The 24,587-nt window shown below is 41.2% G+C and overlaps 2 protein-coding genes and 2 long non-coding RNA genes across 12 annotated transcripts in view; 2 read left to right on the top strand and 2 right to left on the bottom strand.

Annotated features, from left to right (window-relative positions):
• The window catches only part of Fgg (fibrinogen gamma chain), a 119,488-nt gene that overhangs the window by 80,999 nt on the left and 13,902 nt on the right, over nt 1-24,587 (bottom strand). The gene's annotated exons all lie outside the window — the stretch shown is intronic.
• Nucleotides 2,852-3,431, top strand: LOC116093036. Its single transcript, XR_004119598.1, has 2 exons — nt 2,852-3,119; nt 3,290-3,431. It is a non-coding gene; the product is annotated as an uncharacterized LOC116093036 (long non-coding RNA).
• Nucleotides 11,850-13,718, bottom strand: LOC116093035. Its single transcript, XR_004119597.1, has 2 exons — nt 13,262-13,718; nt 11,850-13,013 (listed from the first exon to the last, which is right to left on the bottom strand). It is a non-coding gene; the product is annotated as an uncharacterized LOC116093035 (long non-coding RNA).
• On the top strand, nt 12,360-23,813 carry Lrat (lecithin retinol acyltransferase). Of its 2 annotated transcripts, XM_031374189.1 has the most exons (3): nt 12,360-13,849; nt 19,703-19,886; nt 19,981-20,334. In XM_031374189.1, the coding sequence occupies exons 1-2, from the start codon at nt 13,310-13,312 to the stop codon at nt 19,856-19,858; spliced, it is 696 nt and encodes a 231-aa protein (XP_031230049.1). In that variant the 5' UTR covers nt 12,360-13,309; the 3' UTR covers nt 19,859-19,886; nt 19,981-20,334. The 2 variants fall into 2 exon arrangements, with proteins under 2 accessions (XP_031230049.1, XP_031230048.1); XM_031374188.1 differs by having other exon boundaries at nt 19,703-23,813.

Genomic DNA, 24,587 nt, shown 5'->3' with positions numbered 1-24,587 from the left:
TGATTGGATGACATCCTTACTGCCACCGTGAACTGCATCATCCACTTGCCAATCACAATAAACTTTACATTGCTTTGATCACATGTTTTGTCACATCAATGAGAAAAGAACAGTTCAGTCAACTATGGCCTTTCCAGCATTCACTCAAGGACAGTAAAGATATGTTGCTTTCCGACTATATTTGACACTGTGATAGACCTGAGGAAACAACTGTGAGCAGGCTCCAGGGAGGGAGACACATGCTTAGCAGTGAAGTTCATTGCAGGTACAGGATTGCAGAAGGTAAGCACCAATCCCCACACTCCTGGGCCAGTCTAGTGTGTGTGCTTGCTTGCTAGCAAGAGAGGGGGCAAATGAGTCAGGAGGGAGAGGGAGTAAAGAGGGAGGGAAAGTAGAGAAGGAGGGGAGGGAAGGAGGAGAAGGAGAGGAGAGAAAGAGGGAGAGAGGAAAGAAGGAATGAGGAGCAAGGAAGAGAGTGGAAAGGTCAAAGAGGAAAAGAGAAGTATAGGGATTGGTAAGGGAGAGAGGTGGGGAGGAAAGAAAGAGGAAGGGAGGGACAGAAAGACAGGAGGGGAGGGAAGAGGTGGAAGTAGGAGAGAGGGAGGGATGGAGAGAGAGGCGAGAGAGAAAGAGAGAGGGGGAGGAAGAGAGAGAAGAAAGACAAGAAGGGAGGGAAGGAGTGGAAGTGGGAGGGAGGGAGGGAAGGATGGAGATGGAGGGAGAGAAAGAGAGAGAAGACAGGAAGGGAGGGAGGGGGTGAAAATGGGAGAAAGAGAGGGAGAGAGAGGCTGGGGGGTAGGGGAAACAAGGGAAGGGCATCATTGTGTAGAGATGGCAGTGTGCAGGTGTCCCAGGGAGAAGTGAACAGGGGAGAGGCACTCTCTGAGCTCTGGGGACAGAGGTCACTAACAGGTGAGCCAGAGGAAGAACTTGGAGCAGCTCCCCTGACAGAACTTGGAGCAGTTTGAGGCCACTTACCTTGCCTAGGACTCACAGTGTTCTATTGGTATGTTAATAGAAAGTAAAGCTACTAGAGCCTGCAAGATGGTTCCTGGAACCCAGTGGTTTGAATAATAAATGCTCCCCAGAGTCTCGGGCTTTTCAGGACCTGACCCTCACCAGCCAGTTGGTGGTGCTGTCTGGGTAGGTTTAGGAGGTGTGTGTGGCCTTGCTGGAGAAAACATACCACTGGGGTAAGCTTGGATATTTTAAACAGATGTGTAAATAAGTAAACAAATAAAGCCATTAGTTGAAAGTTAGGACTTTTAAATTTAATTTTGTGGGAGCTCTAGGTGCTATAGTAAAATCTTTTTTTCTTATAGATTTACTTTCCAATTATATTTTTATGTAACTAAAGATACAGTCAGGTGTTTTGTTCAAGCACATGGATGCTTTTTTATAATCAGTTACGTTATTAAATAAATATATTTTAGGAAAATTATTTTCCACGTGTCTAACTTTTTAGTATTCTCTTAAAAAGTTCAAATGAAAAAAAAAAAAAAAAACCCAAGCCCTCCTCCCAAGTAAGTTACTTAGCATCATATAGCATTTTTTAGGAGAAAGTGATGGGGATCTGGGTAAAGTGTCCCGAATAAGACTGGAGGGATCTAGAATATGTCCCCTTAACATATACTAAAGGGGCATTATTGTTAACTCTGAGAAGCTGTGTACATGGCACCGCTGTGAAGAGTGACCCTTCAGAGCAGGACTGGGGCTCAGAAGTAGAGTGGCCATGGTTTGATCACCATGGTGGAGGTTTGGACTTACCAAACCATCTACTTTAGGAAAAGTGTCAAGTGAGTCACATGGCCTTCCTTGTCTACTGTAATCTACATTTACCATTTCTGGAAAGCCAGGCCTTTCCCTTACATCTCAGGCTGTCAGGTCAGCTCTACTCACCTTGTGGACATTGTTCTTGCCTCAATCAAAGCAAATTATATACAGCTGCTATTCTAGCTCTGTTTTTGTGATAGTCAATATGTGAATGAAGTACATTTCTCCTAAGATTGCCATTATCCCTTAAGTATTGAGCCTCAGAAGAAGTCTGATCCTGCACAAGTGGTACTCAAATCCAGATCCTGTCCGAAGGTGGGTGCATAGTGTGGGCAGAACAGCATCCTGAGCTTGCCACTCAGACTTGGACACTTCTTAGCTTAATTCCTTAAAGCAGTACACTGCGTTTATCATCTGGGGGGGGGGATGCTCCTTCTGGTCCTCACCCTGCCTGCTTGTTACTTAGCATTCATTTGTAGGGTGGTCTGGGTTGGAGCTCTTGCTCTTATCTGCTACTACACTAGTTACCTGGTATTGCTCTAGCTTGGTGTTCATGACCAGTCTGCTCTAATCAACTGGAGTAACCAGCACTAGTGGCCTGAGTTGCTTGATTAAGTATTGCTTCAGAACATAATCATTTTAAAATTGATGAGCACCGTTAGTATTTGTATAATCTTGGAATCTGTGATGGAGCTTTTAAATTCTAAGAAATATGTAAATCTAAAATTACGATTTCTGGTCTTATTAAGTAGAGGAACTGTGTCCACCTTGGCTTCTGTGTGGTCACCATCCACTGCTCTCTACAGTATCCCTCCTCACCATGCTCAAACTTTCCTGAGGATAAAGGGCATGATTTGTAATTCCTCTTAGTAATCTTGCCATAGGGTGAGGCATCTGGTCCTGACATTTCCTCTGTGTGCTAAGAATGACACTTGGGCTGCCTCTGGATATCATGGCGGTGCTTAATGCTTGGTTAGGCTGATCGCCAAAGCTCGATGAGCTCAATTATGTTCTGGACAAACCAACTTGAAGCGTGAGCAGATCTACCCTTAGAGCCTTGGAGACGTCACAATGAAGGGTTCTGACTGTTCTGAGCATCTATATGGTGCCTGTCATCACCAGCTCTAGGCAAAAATGGGCCTGACTTTCATTATAATGTTGTAAGATTTAACTTTATCGATTCCTTCCTAATATGAGATTCTATGGAAATCTACGTTCTCCTTTTCATTTATCAACCATGAACAGAAAATTCTCTTTGAAGTTTGGTTTCTAATGAATATTGAAGCCAACTTTAGGACATTAAAGGAAGTGATTATGAAGGCCTGTATTATGTACAGGTGCACCAGGTTAGTCCTGACACTTTCCTATTTTTATGAGTGTTTGTCAACATTAAGATATGTCTATATTTTGAAACAAAAATTTTAAGGAAGTTTTAATAGCCATGCCATTCTATACATATTTGCTTTTAATTTCTTTTTCTTTTCTTTTTATTTTTGTTTTTGTTTTATTGAGACAGGATTTCTCTGTGTGGCCCTGGCTGTCCTGGAACTTACTCTGTAGATCTCCCAAGTGCTGAGATTAAAGGCATGTGTCACCACTGCCCGGCGCTTTTAATTTCTTAATTTGTTTCCATGTAACTCAAGAATGAATCTTTTAAACAGTCTTAATGTGCAAATGAAAGTACCTATTCATTTTGGGGCTGAAAAGTAGTAAATGCCAAGACTTTCTAGTTAATTATTTATACCCACACTACATAATTGCATGCTAGGGGTATCTGTGTGTGTGTCTGTGTGTGTGTGTGTATGTGTGCGTGTGTGTATGTGTGCGTGCGTGTATGTGTGTGTAAGTGACTGAGTGATTTAACATTCCAGCCCTGTAATATGGTATTGAAAAAAACATGAGCTTTTGGTTTCATTGCCTTATTTAGGAAAGAGCTGTTGTTGCATTACCCAGGAATGTGGGTACCTGGTATGGCTCCTTGCCCGTCTTTTCTCCTTGGTGAGGGCTTGCCCTCATGCTCACCTTTTGCCAGCTATTGCTGCTTCTCTACATCCTTGGACTCAACTCTGGAAACCTTCCAATAGCTTTTCTTTTATTCTTTCATTATCACCTCCAAACTCCTGTTTCTTTTGTTCTTTTGCTTCTTATTGAACCTAATTCCTCCATTTACTTATTTCTGAGGGTGCAGCCCAGGGCCTGGTGCACAATAAGCATGCTCTCTACCACTGAGATGCACCTTTCCTAAGTCGGCTAGGTAAGCTCTTGTTGCAGTATGTATTTAAACTTTATGGGGGTGTGGGTTCTAGCTTGATTTTGGTCATTCAGTTCCCAGTAAAAGACACACAACCTTTATATTTATAATACTCTTTTTTAATACACTAGAGGTGAACAGATATCTTACCCTCTATGATATTATGTCTCCTTTCCTGCCAACAATCTCACAATATAACTTGCTATGTGCCAGTCCAGATTGCTCTTACCACCAACTGGTCAGCCCTCATGGCCACATTTTTAAGATTCTTACCCCATGGTGTCTTCTCCTCCCTCCACCTTGTTCACCTTCCTTAGAGCCCAAGCCTGGTAACTAAAACCTCTACCTACTTCCTACCCACCTATAGGCTGTTGGTATCTTTATTTACCAATCAGGGCTAGCTTGGAGGGCAAGGTTACATAGGTCCCTTGAGTATGTCACTTGGGTACACAAAGACTCATCCCTGGGGACAACCAGGCCTTGAGGGCTAGTATTTAGCATTATAATACATAGCAAAAGACCAAACCCTAACAAGCTCTCTGCTTATAATGGAGTGTTGGCCGGTAGGTATAGCCCAGCCATTGTGATATCTTGAAATTACAGCAACTGGGCAAACCTGTTAATATTCTGTAGTCAAGGAGGTGGGAGTAGATGGTTAGTAGATCCTCACTTCTGATGCTAGCAGCCCACCTCCAGCTGCATTTAACCCTGTTCTAGCTGCACGTGGTTTTGAAGGGGTGCTAGAACACATAGAACATAGGAGGGTGGGGCCTATTTATTTATTTATTTATTTATTTATTTGTAATTTAGCTGACTAAGACATCCACACTGCAAGTCACTGGTTCACCAAGATGGACTTGGATGGAATAATGTAATTGGTCTATTGATATTCTGTCTGGGTGGGCAGGCATTTCTGCACGTCTCAGAAGGAATCATCACAGGAGCCTCCCGTCTTCTATCCTGCTCACACTTCCTACTTTCCCCCAATTCATTTCTCCTATTTGCATCACTACTTCAACTTGCTGAATTTTTTCTTTCTGTCAGGTTTTCACAGTGCTTACCTGGCTAAAGTGGAGGTCTTTGCTAGACAGCAAGCTTGAGAAGTACAAGTATCTTGGGAGTAGGGGAGGCTCACAGGGAAGATGAGTGCCTGCAGATTTCTGTTTATTTTATTTTTTGGCACTGGGGAGCAATCACAGCACAGCACCTTGTACATGCTAGCAAGTACTCACCCACTGAGGCACAACCCTCACCTGTCTTTTAGCTTCTTACAAAATCATTCTCATTGCTGTCTTCCATTCATTCTTCTACCTGTGTGAACTTCTGGGGCAGAGGGGCAAAGTGAATTTAATAATCTTTATATATTTTAAATTGGAAAGAAGCCTATTTACATTTTGTTGTGCAGTTAACTCTTGCTTCTAGTGTTGTATACTTATTAAGAAAAAAGACGGTGTTTATTTGTAGCCCGCACGGTCCTCTCGCCAACAAGAAAAGACACGCAGACACTAGGATCCTTCTGCAGCGATGTTTACTGCCCTCTCCCAGAGGGAAAAAGAGGCCGAGCCAATAATCAGCACTGCTTATATACACCACAGCGCGGCGTGTCCGCCCATGATTGGCTGTTTGCTCATCACCCCACGTGACACCCCAGAATGGGCCGTGGAATGGGCGTCTTTTCACTCTACGCACATGTGCAAACAGTTCTCTACACACATGCGCAAACAGTTGCTTACTAGGAGTTGACAGCGGAAGTAGGCGCCATCTTGCCATGGCGAATGCCTCTCCAGCTCCACTGCTCCCCACATTTATTCAGCACCCATGTGTGGTGAGCTGTTTAAAGCAACAGGAGATAACAAATACAGCAGGGTGCAGAGCAGAGTTGAAAGCTCTGTAAGAAGTTCAAACTAAAATAAGTCATATAAAATCACAGAGAAATGGAACTTTTCATATGGAAGTGGATCAATTTGCACTAATAGTTGAGAGGCAATGTAAATCTGAAACAGGAATTCAAGGGAAAATAATTGAGTTATTGATGTTTAATTGAATTGTAAGGGCCTGAGAATCGCTGAGGGATACTCAGTATGCAAAGGTAAGGAGTGTTTATTCTGTAGAAACAACCAGCATGTGGGGTCAGTCATTCTTCAACGTGGCAAACCCAAGGTGTACAGGCCTTCTTATAAGGAACCAGGGGGACTCCCCGGAAGGATTAGGTAATCTAAAATTGGGTGCCGGGGGGTCACACGTGGTCAGTGGTCTACATTCCTATGTCATGAACATTTAACCATAGGATGAGATGGGGTGCCCAGTACAGATGGCTCATTCTGAGATAAGATATTTTCCAATTTTTGTGATTATCCCCAGAATGTTCTTTGGGGGGGGGGGTTATGACCTTGCTTCTGGATTTTATGGTCTGTTCCTGGATCTGGTGCCTTATGGCCTTCTTTTAAAGTCAGGACTGGCCCTTTAATGGAGAGAAATGGGGTTTATGTCATCCTTTCAAGAATAAAAGAATAACCGAGGCACCTATAGAAATACATATGACAAAGTTGTTGCTTGGTACATGAACCCCTATCCTTGTTATCATGGATTGTTTGTGTACTCTCTCCTCTACCATGTGAGCTTCTGAAATGTCTCCCACTTCATATTGCCAGCATAAGATCACACTTCTGTTTATTATCAGTTAAATAGTGAAGGCACGCACATGGTCTATAACTTGAGTGGGAAATGAAGCCATGCCTAGTTCCTTAAGCTCACTGGGTAAGTTCACATCAAAATACTGAAGATCATGTGGGAGAGGCTGGAGAGATGGTTCAGTGCTTAAGAACATTGGCTTCTCTTGTAGAGAGGACCCAGGTTTGATTCCCAGCACCTACAGACGGTGGTCCACAACCATTTGCAATTCTACTTCCAGGGAATCCAATACCCTCCTCTGGCCCCTTTGGAAACTTGATGCTATTCATACTTGTGTATGCAGAAATGCCACTTATACCAATATAAAAATGCAATGGATTTTTAAGGCCATTTAGACTTTGACAGATATATGTAACTGGACTTGAGCATGTATTGAACTAATCAATTCCATCAATAGGAATCATTTATTGGAATGATTTGGTGATGGGTTTTCAGCACTTATTCACTTGTTCTCCCTGCCAAAATACTGTGCTTCTGGGTGGAAGGATACCACATAGTGATGAAAGAATCTGATAGTCACAGGGATTGAGGTTAGATTCAAGGCCAGGCAATCCAGCTCACAGATCTATGGCTTGACCCTTGTCATGTATCACTCTTCCATACCAGGGGAATGCCAGTCAGTCTTGCTCTCTGCAAGCAGGAAATACACTGCTTTGTACTAGTTGTTTTTATAAGGTTAGACATTGATGTTTGCAGAGTATAAATAAAATGGGATCTACATGTGTGTTTGACACTTTGCTCTGATATTGAACTGATATATTTAAAGTAGTTCTCATTTTTTTTGAAAAAATGTTATTTGTGTTTTAACCCCCTCCCTTCCTTCCTCCCTCCCTCTCTCCCTCCCTCTGTCTCTCTGTTTCTCTCTGTCTCTGTCTCTGTCTCTGTCTGCCTCTCTGTCTCTCTCTGTCTCTCTGTCTCTGTCTCTGTCTCTGTCTCTCTCTCTCTCTCTCTCTGTGTGTGTGTGTGTGTGTGTGTGTGTGCTGTCCAAGAAATCTGAAAGAGGGTGGTCAGAATCCATGGAATTGAAGTTACAGACTTCTGGATGGTTGTTGGTGGTTTGCTGCCATGTGGGTGCTGGGAACCAAACCAAGCTCCTTTGCAAAAGCAGCAAGTGCTCTTCTCTGTCTCTGTATTCCAAATGGTTCACATCTTTAAGAGGAAGAATATCTAGATGAGTTTGATGCTACTTTAAACAAATAGAACACTGGAATTTCAAGTATTCATGTTTCTGGTGTGGCATTTCTAGCACAGGAGGAAATAAAAATAAGCTAGGGAAGTTCTATAGTAACTGAAATTCACAAACTCACATATCTTTACATATAATTGCAATTGTGGGACTGGATAGCTCAGCAGCTAAGGACAGTTTTCATTATGCCTGTTGACTTGAACTCAACCTCCTGAATACATATGATGGGAAGAGAGAACCAACCAGTAGTTTGCCAACCTCCACAGAATGTTAGCACCTGTGCACATGCACACACACACACACACACACACACACACACACACACACACCATAGAAGGAGTTTAAAACTGACAAAATTTTAATTCCAACATTATAAAAGTCTACTTCATATCAGCCTTATACTCATTCAGTTTTCTTAAGTCCACACTCCACTTGATTAAATATATAAAAGAAAAAACAAGTCATCAATTTATATTACTAGTCATCAGTTACAAAAGAGATAGTAACATAAAAGGTAGGTTCTGTTTTTTAAAATTAATCTTATTAAAATAACGTATTTAGACATTGCTCTTAAATGTGGCCTTTGTAACCCCCATTGCAGGGGATCTGATACTTCTTCTGGCTTTTGTGGACACTTGCACACACATGGTACATACTCTATATACAAACATATGTTCGGGGACACATGTATAAACCTTAAAAAGAGGGGCATTTGGGGTCTGACTGAGAGTGCCAACCCTGTCTCCAGTGACTCCAAAGTGCTGATGTTTTCTCAAGTCCTGGATGTCAGGAAATATCAACATCTACAGCTAACACACATACAAAAGGACATGCAAGCACTCCGGTGGAATTCCTGAGAAAAAGCACAACCTGAAGCTCTGCAAGGATAAACATGAAACCCACACTGATGTGCATCTGAAAAATTAAGTTTTGTTTTGCTCTACGAGTCAATACCATGACAAAGGCAGAGGACATCAGTAAAATTTAACAATGGACGGCAAGGCACCATTTGGATTGTGTTTCCTGTAAAGGCCATTACTACATCAATCAGGAAATTCTGAGGAAGCCTGAAGTCTACATGATTATACTACTGATAGTTCTTGACTTTGATAATTATAACAGTGTGATTATATACAGTGCATGGTTGAGGGGCAAAGGAACACCAAAGCTACAACTTGCTAACAGGTTGAAAAAATGTGCATGCACACATGTGTCCATATATACAGGTGAAGGGTAAAGCAAGATTTGGAAAATTTGGCTGAAGATGTGGGAATTCTTTGGACATTTTAAAAAATATTTTTAAAAAAGTGTCTTTCTTCCCTTCTCTATTGATTGTTCCATTTCTAGGATTGTTCCTAAAATGGACTGTTCCATTTTAGGGTTGAACATCCTGAGTGAGTTCAGCTTTGGCATTCACTTCATGTGCTTTGTTTCTGAGTTAAGTATTTAGCTGCTGCACTGGCCAGAGAATGGGAAAAATGGTCTACCTAGAGATTCCTAGTGGCCTCTTCTAGCAGGGTCTCAGAAGCAGACAGCCCACAGCTACTATACTCTAAGTCACAGAGAGGGCAACAGGAACCAAGGAATTGAACACCCACCCAACAAACACAAGAGCTGATATCAGCATCTAGAATTATAACCAGTCCAAACCCGGATGTCTATATACCTGGACTTTGTGTAGAATCACGGTAACAGCAGGACATTATATTTCTATTAGATCAATGCAATCCTACTACAGTAGGCCCTGAGAAATTTAATTTACCCAAAGCCCAAGGCAGGGACTTCAAAATAGCTATAATAAATATAAGTTTTTAAAAGATGATATGAATAAATCCATTAATGAATTTTATGAAACGCAAAGCACAGAATGAAATAAAAAAATGCTCAAGACATGGCAGTGAAAAAAAAAGAATCTATGAAGAAAACCCAAACTGATGGAAAACAAAATGAAAAATGTAGGAAGTCAAACAGGATCCTTAGAGGCAAGTCTCAATAACAGAAGACAAGAGAAGGCAGGGCGAATCTTAAGCTATGAAGATGAGATAGAAGAAATAGATACCTCAGTCAAAGAAAATCTGAAATCTAAAACAGACTCAATTTAAGAATAATAGGAATGAAGGATGCATGAGAACTCAGGTCAAAGGTACTAAGTACCTACATAAAAAAACAACCAACCAACCAACAAACAAACAAACTTCCTATTAGTAACTTAATGGAACTGAAAGCTCTAGAATAAAGAGAGCATCCAAAAGGAGAAGGTGGCAATAAATAATCAAACTCAGGGCTGAAATCAGTAAAATAGAAACAAAATCTTTACAAAGAATCAATAGAACAAAGAATTGGTTCTTTGTAAAAATCAGTTAAGATGGACAAACCCACCAGGCAGTGGTGGCCTACTTCTTTAGTCCCAGCACTTGCGGGGCAGAGGCAGGTGAATTTCTGAGTTTGAGGCCAGTCTGGTCTACAGAGTGAGTTCCAGGACAGCCAGGGCTATACAGAGAAACCCTGTCTCGAAAAAAACAAACCAAACCAACCAACCAACCAACCAAAAAAGCAAAAAAGAAAAGAAAGACTTAAGACTTAAATAGTCCCTTTAGTTGGCAAAATTTGTAATTCAGGTCTTGTCTCTTAAGGTGATTTATGAATTAGCTGCTCAATATTTAATATTACATGGGTTTAAATGATACATAGAAATCTTTTCATTATATTTTATTCTATAGTTAAGTATTACAATATAACATTATAATGAATTTATAAAATAAAATTTTATTTAAAATTTTGCTGGTCATGGTGCCATATGCCTTTAATCCTAGCATTTGAGTGTCAGAAGAAAGCAGATCTCTGTGGCTTCAAGGCCAGGGCTACAAGTGAGGCCCTGTCTCTAAGTAAATAAATGCATTTTGACTTGGAGTCCAATTTTCCCATATTTTTTATCATTAAAATGATCCTTCCACCAGCACCTCACCATCAAACTCATTTAATCCTTAAGATTGGTATTAGTAGGTGTGAAGTGATTGTCAACCAACAACGAAAGAACTTATAAAGGCCCTTCTAATAGATGTGGACAAGGTACAAGTGCTCTCAAGACATGACAAGGGTCTCTCACTTTAATGTTACAATGACGATGGGGCCTCTGTACCCTAGTGGATGACACCACTCAGTAGGTTTGGTAGCTTCTTCAGAAGCTACAGGACAAGATGGGGGTGGTTACCTTTTGTTTTGTTTTTCTAGTAGGAGGGACAGAACCCAGATCCTCACACATGTGCTCCAATGAGCTACACCTCCAGTTCCAGAGTCTTTCTACCCACAGCCTTACACTTTCTCCTTCCTCTGCCCCAGGCAGGTGAACAAAGCCCTGCCTGCCCTTAGCCCTGATTCTACCTCAGTCGATAGTTTCGAACCCACTACTTCCCACCAGTATGTCATGCCAGTTTTCTTTCTCGGTTTTCCTATATCTGAGACAGGGCTTCAACAAGTAGTCCTCGTTGACCTGGGTCTCAGGATATGGCTTCTAACCCACAGAAATCTGCCTGCCTTTGCCTCCTGAGAGCCAGGATTAAAGCCATGAGTCACCATGCCCAGCACTTGAGGTGTTTTTCATTGTCATGTGGTTTTTGTCTCCCCGATCTCACCCCCTTTATTGTTCATATAACTGCATAGAATCCCCACTTAAACGAAATAACTTCCATTTGTGCCTATTTCTTTTCTGCATAATTTCTTGAAATAATCTAAGGTTTTATTACTGTGTTTGAGGGCTGTAGCACCCATGTGGAGCTCAGAGAACCTTCTGCAGGTGGCTCTCTCCTTCCATGGGCTCTTCGGATAGAACTCAGGTGGCTTCCTTATAATCTGTATACCTCTCCTAGCCCTTTCTCACTATCCCAGTAAAAATGCATCAAAAGAGGACCATTGACCTTAAGAAAAGTAGAAAAAGAACTACAAGTGATGATGGTGTGGGAAAGAAGTACAGATTGATTTTGTTGAACCTCCAGGAAGGGGACAGTGCATGGCAGAGTAGGTAGACCGTACGGGAAAAGATGATTGTGGATGGACTGATGAAAGATCATGCCTACTTCTTTCTATCCGTTTGAGGCAGTGGGGAGGTGTGGGGTATGCTGCAGTGAGATTTACAATCAACTGTGAAGTGAACAAGTGAACAAAAGTGCAGCGACAGGGACAGATCACTTATAGCAGACAGGTAAGGGAGCAAAGATCCAGTCCTCCAAAGAGGGGTGGCCTCAGGCCTCAGGCTGGTCCTGGTTCCATCAAGGCAGATGGAGATCTCAGCCTTAGCCTGGAACTTAAGCTTAGTTTTATGGCGCTTATAGCCTTTGTCCTGGGAATTGAATCATTTACATAATCCATTAGCACAGAAATTCAGGCAAGTCTGGGAACCCAAAGCCCAGCCTTGCAGAGAGCCCCAGCAGCCTCCTTAGGCAGCTCCCCCACCACCTTCGACTGTGCCTGGGTTCTGCTGCAAGCGCACTGCCCTGCAGAACCATAACGTTCCCTTTCCTTAAGTCTCCCTGGGCGGCAGGGAGCGATTTACCAAAAGCTACAAATCGTGCGTGAAGCGAAGCTGAGGCTTTTGCTGGAGGGCGTTGGGATTTCTTGATGACAGTTGGAAGGCGCGCGCGCTCAACAGGCGCTGGAGCCTTGGAGCGTCCAGACTGTAGGGTTCCGAGCCTCCAAGCTGGGGCACTGGACGCACAAGGAGCAATTCCATTTCTTCGCGTGCCACCTGAGAGCTCATGGATGCTTGTGTGTTTAAAACGACAAAGATCAAGTAGGATCTGCAGGAATTCGCGGAGTGGACACTTTGGAGAATCAAAGCAAATGCTTTAGTAAGCTGAGGGCCACGGTATTACTACCGGTTAGAGCTTGTCTCACACAGAAATTTTAGAGGGCGCTTCTCACCGCCAAGAAAGGTGTTCCATTCGTGGCAGGTGCAGGATCTTTCGCGCGGCCACGCCTCTGACATCTCTCCTACGCTGGCTGTTTAAAGGTCTCCCTAGTGAAGCAGAGCGCTCGAGGAGAAGTCAGGGTGCAGAACGCCCGTGCCCAATCCGTGTTCTCTGGCCTGTGACCGCATTCGGCCCGCCCTCGGCACCTCTATAAGAGCCACAGCGAAGAGCTCACCCGGAGCACCGCCCCCCAGGCACGCTACCTCTCCAGCTCCTCAAGCGGGGGTGCTACTGTTCCCATAGCTGACACTACTTCCTTTCCTTGACTCCCTGCACTGGGTGGCTGAGCTAGACCCTTGGCTTCTCCTCTAATCTCTTGCCCTCTCGGCTCTGGGCAGCCCCCCGCGGTGCTCCGCAGGTGAGCCGCACTGCAGCGCCGCGGTTTGGAGAGCTCACCTTGCTCAGATCAGTTGTGGCCAGTGCAGAAACTCTGGTTGCTGTAGGATGAAGAACCCAATGCTGGAAGCTGCGTCCCTCCTCCTGGAGAAGCTGCTCCTTATTTCCAACTTCAAGCTCTTTAGTGTGTGCGCCCCGGGAGGAGACACAGGGAAGAACCGTCCCTATGAAATCAGTTCTTTTCTCCGGGGCGACGTGTTGGAGGTGTCACGGACCCATTTTACCCACTATGGGATCTACCTGGGGGAAAACCGTGTCGCCCATCTAATGCCTGACATCCTGTTGGTCCTGACCAATGACAAGGAACGCACTCAGAAGGTGGTCTCCAACACGCGTCTCCTCCCGGGAGTCATTTGCAAGGTGGCCAGCATCCGTGTGGACACAGTAGAGGACTTTGCCTACGGAGCAGACATTCTTGTCAATCACCTAGACGAGACTCTCAAGAAGAAGTCCTTGCTCAATGAGGAGGTGGCACGCAGAGCTGAGCAGCAGTTGGGACTGACCCCATACAGCCTACTGTGGAACAACTGCGAACACTTTGTGACCTACTGCAGATACGGCTCTCGGATCAGTCCGCAGGCTGACAAGGTAGGAGAGACTTGCAGGAGCTGGGGTCGGGATCCGGGAGTTTTTTGGACATCTCCTCCATCATACCATTTTTAGGAGTTGTAGATTAAGGAAAGCTCTGGTGTTTCTAGGGAAGATCTGGTAAACAAAGGGCAGTTTGCCTCTCAGGAAGGCTATTTCAAAATGTGCAATAAAAAGGGTGTGGCCACACAGACTGCTTCCAGAGATTCCAAAGTGCTGCCTGTTACTGCTGCACACACAAGGTAGTTCAAATGATCAGGGGCAAGAGACTGAAGGACTTGAAACTTTTCCCATGAAGTGGAATTGGCAGGAAGGTGTCCAGTTTTCTCCTTTTCTCTATGCACAGAGTGAATTCCCTTTACTTAATAGGCTCAGAATTCCTTCTAGGAGACATTCCTGGCAGACACCTTTTATTTCTGTGTTTGACTGGGAGAGATTTTCTCCTTGTGTAACTTCTTCCTAAGTGACTTTAATCCCCATATCCTGTTCTCATTCACAGTTAAGCATCTCCTATCCATTAGTTCCAAAGGTAGGTTGGATTTTAAGTCCCCCAGAGATTAAAACAGTTCATTTTTTTGAAAGGTAGTTTTTATGGCTACTTGGGGATGGGAGGACACACATAGTAGAAATAAGCTACAAATCCAAAGGGAACAAATAGATTAACTCACAAAAGATAGTTTGTTTTAATCCTGCACTTTCATTGTTAATTGGATGCTTTTCAGCCTTGACTTTAATTAAGGGGGTATTAGTATTTGCTCTTCTTAATGGAATTCTGGTCAATCACACAATAAGCTTTTGTGTTATTTTGTATGTTTAGATGCATTTTTGGACCAAATGAACAGATCATCACAATCTACAGCCGAGATTTGATTCATTTATACTTTGAGTAATTTTTTGACACAGCAGAGAATAAAACGATTGGGCTTTTATATGTAGGCATATTAAATTTCTGACAGTTTTTTTAATTGAACCAGAATTAACTTATTCTAGGAATCATTTTCTATGGTAAATTAAAATACAATTAGGATAGTCTGTAATGATTCAGAATTTCCTGTCTAGCCCCAGCTTGTTTGGAAGAGAATTCTCCACATTCACAAACACTGGCTCCAAAAGTGTCTAAAAGGAGACCCATCAGATTTAGTTAAGAACTAAGCCAATTACTGCTGTAAGGAAAAATAAGTTCTGCTATCCAAATTGAGAGCTATCCTCCTTTCATAGCATATGCGTAGCATTGCATCACATATCTCAGCAGAAAAAAGGGACAAGTGCTTTCTACAAGCAGTAAAATAGTAATCACAGTAAGAACTAACTGGGTAGGTTCTAATAGGAGGAAATGGTACATTTCATAGCAGTGGCATGCTATCTATAATTGATGAAGCTTCACAGTCTCTAGTGAGACTGAGTTTCTGTTTCCCTTTGAATGGCCTAACTATCTAGCCCCAGTCTAGAAGACTAGATTTCCTCAGGGGGAAAAAAAAATCTCACCCACCTGTTCTAATTCTAAGAACACTTTTTTTTTTTTAAAGTAAAAGAGGCATTAGTTCTACATGATTTCTACTTTGAGATTTTTAAAAAGAATTTTCCTTTTTTGCTTTAATTACATGTATAAGTGCACAAGTGCAAGTGTCCTTGGAGGCCAGAGACACAGTGTCCTGTGAGAGGGAGTTATAGGCAGGTCGTAAGCCATCCAGTCAGAGCTGGGATGAAGTGGAGACCTCTGCAGGGACAGCACGCATTGTTAATGGCTAAGCCATCTCTCCAGATCCATGCTTTTGAATTTCTAGAAACATAAACTACTATTTGTTTCTGGGTCTGATTGTTGAAGTTTTTCCACAGCTATTGTATCTTACTTTGGCATGGCAAAGCCATCTCTTTTTAAATAAAATTTTATAAAACATTTCTTCAACACTTTCCCTTGGGTGAAAGTTTCTTGCTATTAACAGTGCACACAGTAGGCCAATGAGAAAAGTCAGTGGGTACAGGTGATTACTGCTCAAATCTGATGACTGCAGTTTGATCTCTGATTTCTAAGTGGAAGGAGGGAACCAACTTCCAAAAGTTGGCCTCTTGAATTCACACAGGAGTTATGGTACTGATATGGATGTGTGCGAACAAACACACATGCATTCCCACATACACACCTCGCTAATAAATAAGTTAAAAATTTCACTAAACCAGAGCCTTTACATCTTTGAGAGAATACTCTTTTATTCTGTAAGTTGTTGATTTTAATTATCAACAATTTCGTATATGTATACCATGTATTTTGCTCACATCTCCTCTTACTAAAATTCCCTTCCTCCTCCAGCTGACCCATTTCTACTTTACAAATTACCCTCCTAGTTTCAAGATGTTTTGTGTATGTGACTCACTGAATTTAGTTAGTGTCCTGGTCAGTGTTCTAGTGCGGTGAAGAGATACTGTGACCACAGCTCTCATAAAGGAAATCACCTAATTGGGGTTGCTTATAGTTTCAGAGATTAGTCTAGTATTATTGTGGAGCAGAGCATGGAAGCAAGCAAATAGATATAGCTGAAAGTTCTACAATCAGATCTGCAAACAGAGGAAGAGCGAGTTGCTGGGCCTGGCTTAGGCATTTGAAACCTCAAAGCCCACCCTCAGTGACACACTTCCTCCAACTGGACTACTACACCTATTCCAACAAGGTCACACCTCCTATTCTTAAGCATTCAAATATATGAGCCAATGAGGAACATTCTTATTAAAACCACAACAGTTAGGGTTGTTTGTATGAGCATGGGTTGGGGGCTACTTACTGAAGTATGGGTAGCTAGCAACTGAAAAATAGATTCTCTCTCCTTAGGTACCCATTAACTTTCCATTGTCTCCTCAGAAAGTGGTAGGACCACCCACGACCCTCTATGACTTGCTCCTATTCTACACGGAGTGGTGTCCTGGATCAGTGACAGCAGCTCCAGTGCAGGGAGCCACAGCTGCTCAGAGTTCATGGCTAAGCTGTGACCAGAGATAGCATTTACTTTTCCCACTCTTTCTACTCTTTGCTTCTTTCTCCTCCCCTCTTCTAGCATTGCTTTTATACATGCTTCGTAATCATAAGGTTGAGGCACTTTATACTGACATTGAGCATCACTATACTATAAAATCTAAGTCCCTTTGTTTTTAACTTTTACTGTTATGGTTTTTCTACTAAAGTCTGTTGTCTGACTTGTTATTACCAGAATAAATGCAGATAGTCACTTTTCAAGTGACTCACTGTTTACAAAAGTAAACTTCTTGACACCTACTATACATTTCCTACTTCCTACTTAAAGAAAATAAAATAAAACAAAACAGGGTCTTCATATAGCTAAGGCTGGCCTCAGACTCCCAATCTAGATAACTTGGACTTCTGCTCCTCTTATTTCTACCTCCCACAGTCATGACTCACCACATCCAATGCATGCAGTGCTGAGGACCACACTTAGGTTTTCCTGCATTCTAGGCAAACCCACTGAGCTACATTTGCAGCCTCCCTGGGCTGATGGCCAAGTGGATAGATAAGTAGGGGACTGAGAGAAGGGAGGGAAAGAGAGAAAGGAAGAAAGTGAGAGAGAGACAAAGACAGAGACAGAGGTGCTCATTCATTTATACACACATGTACATTTACACATGAGAGAAAAAGGGTCTGTAGCCTAGGTTTGCCTCTAGATAGGCAAGAATGACCTTGAACTTCTGGTATCCCTACCTCTACCTCCCGAGGACCGGGATTATAGGTATGCCTAACCACACTTCATTTATGTGGTGCTGAGAATTAAACCTATATGGTATCATACATTGTAAGTAAGTACTCCAGTCACTGAGCTTCATCTTCACATCCTTATTCAGTTTGATTTTAACCACTTTAAGACAAAGCACTCATTACTCTATATCTTGTTAGTTCAGTAAAAAGGGATTAGATGTTTGTCCTACAAAGAATACTTGGATGGCTAATAGGCTATCAGACTTTTCTTTAGATATTATGTAAATGTAAATATTATTTATGTTAATGTAGTATTATGTAAAACCATTCACTAGAGATGACCTTACATTCACATAGTGGACTAAAACACACACAGTCAAGTTTGGTTTCCTGACATTTCACATGTATCACTAGGTTATTTACTTGTGCGCAGAATACACTTCCATCAGTAAAGGCGTCCGATGGGCCAACTCCTATATCTGTAGTTAGTCCTCAACTGAGAAGTCCCCAGAGGTCCTTGAATATATTAAACCAGTTTATTGTATTCATTCATTAATAATTTAAAAATTCAGCCAGGTACAGTGGTGCACACCTTTTGACCTAGGCCCCCTAGAAGCTGAGGCAGGAGGTACTTGTAGTTCAAGGCCAGCCTACTTTATATAAAAAGTTCCAGACAACCAGAGATAATATAGTGAAACCCTGTCTCAAAGCAAGAAAAACAAAGAATTTAAAAACCAGGGCTGAGTTTTTTTTCAGGATGGTTAGCAGTTAAAAGTTCACACAACTCTTGCAGAGGACTCAAGTCTGGTTCTCAGCACCTATCTTGGGTACCTCACAATGCCTGTAACTCTAGCTTCAGATGTGTGTGTGTGTGGGTGTTTCTGATGCTCTGGTCTCCATGGGCACATGCACTCATGTGCACATGCCCATACCCAGACACACACACACACACACCACACACACACACACACACACACACACACACACACACACACATACACACACACACACAATTAAAAATTAAAATAAATCTTAGAAAGCATAGACTTTAGAAACCTTCCCAGCTCAGGAGATTCCATTAAGCCCTAGAGTTATGAGTTCAGCTGATCAATAAAGCAAGACCTCATCTCATATACACTGCAATATTCTAGAAAAGGATCTTGAGTCTAGTATGAATAGCAAAATTCACATGAAAATGGTAGTTGTTAAATTCTCGCAATGACAAAGATCACTGTCAAGAAATACAGCAGTGATAATCACTGTAATATCTTATATTTATGCAATACATAGAACACTTATTTTTTTTTAAAGATTTACTTATTTATGTGAGTATGCTGTTGCTGTATTCAGACACACTAGAAAAAGGTATTAGATCCCATTACAGATGGTTATGAGACATCATGTGGCTGCTGGGAATTGAACTCAGGACCTCTGGAAAGAGTAGTCAGTGCTATTAACAGCTGAGCCATCCCTCCAGGCCAAACACTATTCTTTTACATTCTTTTACTTGAAAGATTTAGTTTATCCCCAGGGCTAACCTGGTATTCCAACAAAGAAGAAAGTGTAGACTAGTTAAATGCCTTATTTGATGTTGCACAACACATATGACAGTCAGGACACCTAAACGTAGGACACCATTGCCAAGCAATATGGCTTTTTATATGAAAAAGTGACACAGCAGAATGCATCCATTTGGGGTGGGAAACATATTTAATGTCTTTATTTCCAGGAGCCAATTATGTGACACATAACTGATAAGGGAGAGGATATGGCCAACTCAGTGTGACTATGTCTTTAGACTTTAAGATTTATATAAAAATATGATTGGTACCATAAAATTTTAGAGTAGTATAGTAGAAGAATTGGCTAATTTCTGGGTTTTTTTTTTAAACTTGAGTTTAGAAACATTCTTCTTAGGGTAGGTTAGAATATGTGAATTAGTATTAATTTAATGTTGTTTTTAATCCTTAATGCTGAGTAACTTTTATGAGGCTCATTCTATAGTTTTCTATAACATTCTACATACTATTTCATAAGTCACTTTCATGAAGATTTCCTGGTGGACACAGAACAACTGGGAAGACTACTTGGTCTGTGGTATATATGGTTCTGTTTAGCCATGGTTCCTTATAGTCTTGACTCTTGTTTTCCAGTTTCATGACACTGTGAAGATAATCATTCGTGATCAGAGGAGCTGCCTTGCTTCAGCTGTCTTGGGATTAGCATCTATTGTCTACACGGGCCTGGTATCATACATGACCCTTCCTGCAATCTGTATCCCATTCTGCTTGTGGATGATGTCTGGCTAGTTTCAAGTCCCCATATGAATGTGAATATGTATGTATTTTGTGTGGAAATATGTTTATATTTATAGAGCACAAAACATTATAAGCATTGTTGTTAAAATGCGGCCCTCAACACTGTGTTCTAGATAAAAAAGAAAGTGATTAAGAATCATACAAAGTGCTTGCCATGTAAGCCGAACAAAGTCTTTCCAAGTCCTCTGAGGCAGCCCTGCTGCATGGCACCATGAGCCCCTGAAGTGTGACAGCCTGTCAGAGCTCAGCAGCCCCAGAGAAGTGGCACCTGAGGTGACAGCCACAGGAGATTATGTAGGTTTTTCTTTTCCTCCTGTAATCATTCTGTTGTTAGGCTTATCAGTTGAGATCACTAACTTTATTGTAATGTATTCTTATTTAATGACTTATGATATTAAAGTGAAAATTTTCCCTCACTTAGATGAATATATGTTTGGAAATTAGTTAAAAAGAAACCAAAGCTCACATTCTCTTTTGCCTTTCTTTATGTAATAATATAATCTAAAATAAGTCAAGAATATTATTTTCATGTTTTGAGACCAGTGTTGAAAGAGCTTACTGAGAGTAACTGGTCAGAAAGCATGGAAATGTAGAAACAGTGACAGTAGCTATTTATATTTACTTTTGAATAGCCTGATACTGTGTTTTTCTTCTTTGTTTTTTTGTATGCCTGTATGACTAATTTCAAAAAAGTAAATGAATGTAGGGTTGAAATAATTCTGGTATTAGATGTACATATGTGCCATGTAAGTACACCAATATCTGCACTCACATTGCTAGGCAAACTATATTTCTGGTTGCTTTATTGTACTAGTATCATTTATTAATGAGGATCTACAAAAGTGAACATAAAATCAAGTCCAGTGTCTTTTCCTGTGCCCTTGAATCTATATGTGTGTGTATACACACTATCACTAGATAGTTACTTTTAAAGCTAAATTTATTAATGTCCTTATTTTTAAAAAAGCCAGATTTGTTTTACAGTTAATTTTCTTTCCACTTTAAGTATCATTTATGAACATAATAGAAGTGTGTCACAGCAGTATATAAAGCCTAAATAGGTAGAGCCAAAAAAATTATTCTGAGAAAACTAGTAATGTCAAGCATTGAAGGTGTGTTCACTCACTCCACTGGGTTAGAGTGGAGACCTAGCAGTGTTAAAAACATGTCTTCAAAACTGTCACTAAAAATGACCCAGGTTGGAGTTACATTTCAAGTACTAAACTGTTTTATTAGCGGAGGTACATGTAATACCTGTATGTAGGAGGTTGGAGCAGTAGATAGAGAGCTCCAGGCCTGTGTGGGCTGAAGAACAATATTATCTGTTGTCTGCTAACTGTCAAAAGTTACAAAACAGGCATTGAAGAGATGACTCAGCACTAAAGAGCTACTGCTACTCTTGAAGAGGACCAGCACCCGGTGGCTCACAACCTTCTGTAACTCCAATTCCAGAAGATTCAACACCCTCCTCTGGCCTCCATGTGCCTAGCATATATGGTAGACAAACATACACACAGGCAAAACATACACACACAAAATTAAAAATAAAGCTTAAACAAAGAATCACAGAATAGCCAAGCATGTAATCCCACTTGTGGGATGTGGAGGCAGGAATATTGAGAGTTCAAGACTAGCCTGCTTACACAGTGGGTTTAAGACTCGTTTGCATTGCCCAGAGGGCTCCAAGGCCAGCTTGTACTACATAGGTAGTTCAAGACCACCCTGGGCAACATGAGACCCAGTCTTAAAAAAACAAAAGAATCACAGAACAGTGACTCACTCTTATGGCAGAAAGAAGGATTTGTCTTAGTGATCCAACTGGAACAAACTAAAGAACAGATTTTAGTTTAATTGAGGTCTTATTACCCAGTGTTTTCCTATAACAAATTTAGTTGGAGTATAATGATAATTAAACTTTGTTTAATATTCAAATTAAACCTTTAATTGCTTAAATGAGTTATATCAGTAAAACAGGAGTGGAAAAATCAAAGAATATCGGTGTTCTCTGGGCCTGTTCCAACTGCCTAAATGCCCTAAGTATCTGTCTGCCTGACAGACATTGTGTTAGTGCCTTTTCCCTCTGCACTGTGAGAGTTGTTTTACATGAAGTCATTACAGCCCCCCTCCCCCAGACATCAGTATTGTAGGTAGAAGAAAATACTGTTTGCAATCCAATCTGTGCTCACAGATAGTGGTTCCTCCTTATGTACTATGGGAATTCTTGAAGCTAGAATTAACAGAAGTAGTCTTGGCCATTAGTCCAAGACTCATTTGTCATTCATTGGATACTCATTCTGTGCTAAGCATTGAAGTGCTGCACCTTCATGTTCTGGTATTATTTTACACTTTTTTGAGACAGGGTCTCACTTAATAGATGAGGTTTGTCTAGAATGAATTCACTCATAGAGAGCCATGTGTCTCCGCTTCCCAAGTACTGGGATTAAAGATGTGCTCACCACTCCTGGCCCAAGGTTACTTTCATCCAGCTATAATAGCACATATGTAGTGTGGTGGGAAATACAGAGAAAAGTGAAAGCAATTCTGCTTCAGGAGTCAGGCATTTTACTTGAAGGAGGCAATAACAACCAGGAAGCTGACAAACTGTGAGGTAATTTTGTTACTCTGACATCATTTTACTGTCCTTGGGAAGAGATGAAAAGAAGTGAGGTTCTATTTGGTAAATGTTACATAACACCAGAATCGTTGAACTTGTAGATAAGAGAATCTCTTTTTTTTTTTTTATTTGATTAGTTGGTTAACAAGATAGAAATAAAGACGTTAGTTATGAAAGAAACCTTGGGCCAATCATTTGTTTTCTAACCTGAGGTGGCAGGTCATGAATTTCTCTAGACTTTATTAGTCAAAGCTCATATTTTTGATCCAAGTTCATGATATTATAGTATTTCTGTTCTGTCTTATACAATGATAGCTAAGTCATGTCTGACGCTGTTTTCATCACTTGATTTGTTCTTTGCATAGATGAAGGCCAGAGGACTTGATGGGTTTAAGGCGACTTAATGCAAGTGTCAGGGAGTAGGCTGTTTATGGAATGAAAAGATATATGAGATGAGGGGTAAAATATCTGGTCTAATAGGCATAGTTGCACTGGAGTTCGAGTGATGGACATCTGAATAGAGCTAGCTGAAGGCACACAGAGAGAAGGGACTAATTTTAGCTGCTGAAACCAAAATCTCAGAGGGTAGGTACTAAGACCTCAGTGATCAGACAGGTTCTGGATAGGACATTCCACACATGGGAACAGCATGGGAATGAATGGAGATTGCCTAAAACATGCATCATGAGTAGCTATGAGGTATTCTATGTCAGGCAAATACAAGTGGGTTAGGGGCTGCAGAGTAAGGGTGGTGACTAGACATGCAGAAACACAAAGCAATGCTGAGATGGTAGAAGTCTTTTGTAGACCAAGAAGTTTGGACTGTATGGATAAGCAGTGGAGAACCTAGAGTACAGAAAGGTAACTTCCAAGAATAAAGCAGAATGATGGGGTTGGGGAGGGATAAAGAAACCTGAGAGGTTTAGCTCTTTACTGTGTCAGATAAGGGTCTAGGCCAGTGGTTCTCAGCCTTCCTACTGCTGCGACCCTTTAATGCAGTCCCTCATGTTGTGATGACCCCCCCAACCATAAAATTATCTTCATATGCTCCTTTTTAAGGATGTGTAAGGAATTGGACTGGTTGTCTTAATTTTGTCAGAACCTATTTCTTACTTCCCTGTTTTCTATTTCATATTGTTCATGTGTAAGGCTAAAAGCTGCTTTTCAGGAACATGGAGTTACTGTAATGGCAAAGTCTTTTGTTATGGGTAAGAAGCACATGGACAAGGTTTTTATTTTATATAATCTATTTGGGGTTTAATGAACTTAGATTATTTTTTTAGTTAAACTAAGTTTATATTGATACACATGTATTTTGAATAAAATCAGTTCCACATATCATTTTCTTGCCTTTCCATTTTAAATAACTAAGGGTAGACATCAAATAGTTTTTTGAACTTAGTAGTCTTAAGAATATCACCTAGGCTATGTTGCTATTATTAATACAGCTGTATATAGTCAAAATGAAAAGTTTATGTGAATCTTCCTGTGCACTGACAGGATCTTTGCTACCTACATCTTTAAGCCTACCTTAATTATGAGGGACTAAAGAACAAATCCTTCACTCATCTGAAAAAAATAACCACTGTAACTCATTAGAGTTATGCAACCAGATTTCTAATGCTACCCAAGCACCCTGGAGCTGTATCTGGCTGTAAGTGAGATGAGAATGGGGTCTAAGTTGGGTGGGGTGGGGTTCCATGGCTAGTCTTGAAACACACTGCCAATGACACAGTGTTAGAATCTTAGTTCTATAGCTTTGTGTCTAATGAGAAAGAATAACACAGAAACAGGTTTTAGAACACCAGTAGGAGCAGAGCCCAGCATTTTTCTGCCTTCTGAATGCCAGGGAAGGAGGTTAAAGAATGTAGTTATTCTGAGTACTGATTAAGTAGCTTATTTGAATTTCTGCCTGCCCTAGTCTTTGTTATCTTTGAGGATAGAAGCTTGTAGGCTGCAAGTCTCTCTTTATGTCAGCTGGTCATTTGATCCATTAGATCTGAAAATGCTGTCAGAGTCCCCACCCACAACAACTAACTTCATTACAATCTCATTTACATAGCGAGGAACACAGTCCACTATTGACACAGCTAGCAAAAAAGGTGC

The sequence above is a fragment of the Mastomys coucha genome, unplaced genomic scaffold (genome assembly GCF_008632895.1).
Source record: "Mastomys coucha isolate ucsf_1 unplaced genomic scaffold, UCSF_Mcou_1 pScaffold16, whole genome shotgun sequence".
Classification (NCBI taxonomy): Eukaryota; Metazoa; Chordata; class Mammalia; order Rodentia; family Muridae; genus Mastomys; species Mastomys coucha.
This window is presented reverse-complemented; position numbering and strand designations above follow the sequence as displayed.

What these genes read in the sequence shown, in the direction of transcription:
- Lrat (XM_031374188.1), top strand. Translation starts at nt 13,310, where the DNA reads ATGAAGAACCCAATGCTGGAAGCTGCGTCCCTCCTCCTGGAGAAGCTG. An exon ending in TCAGTCCGCAGGCTGACAAG is followed by an intron (nt 13,850 to 19,702) that starts GTAGGAGAGACT and finishes CTTGTTTTCCAG; the next exon opens with TTTCATGACACTGTGAAGAT.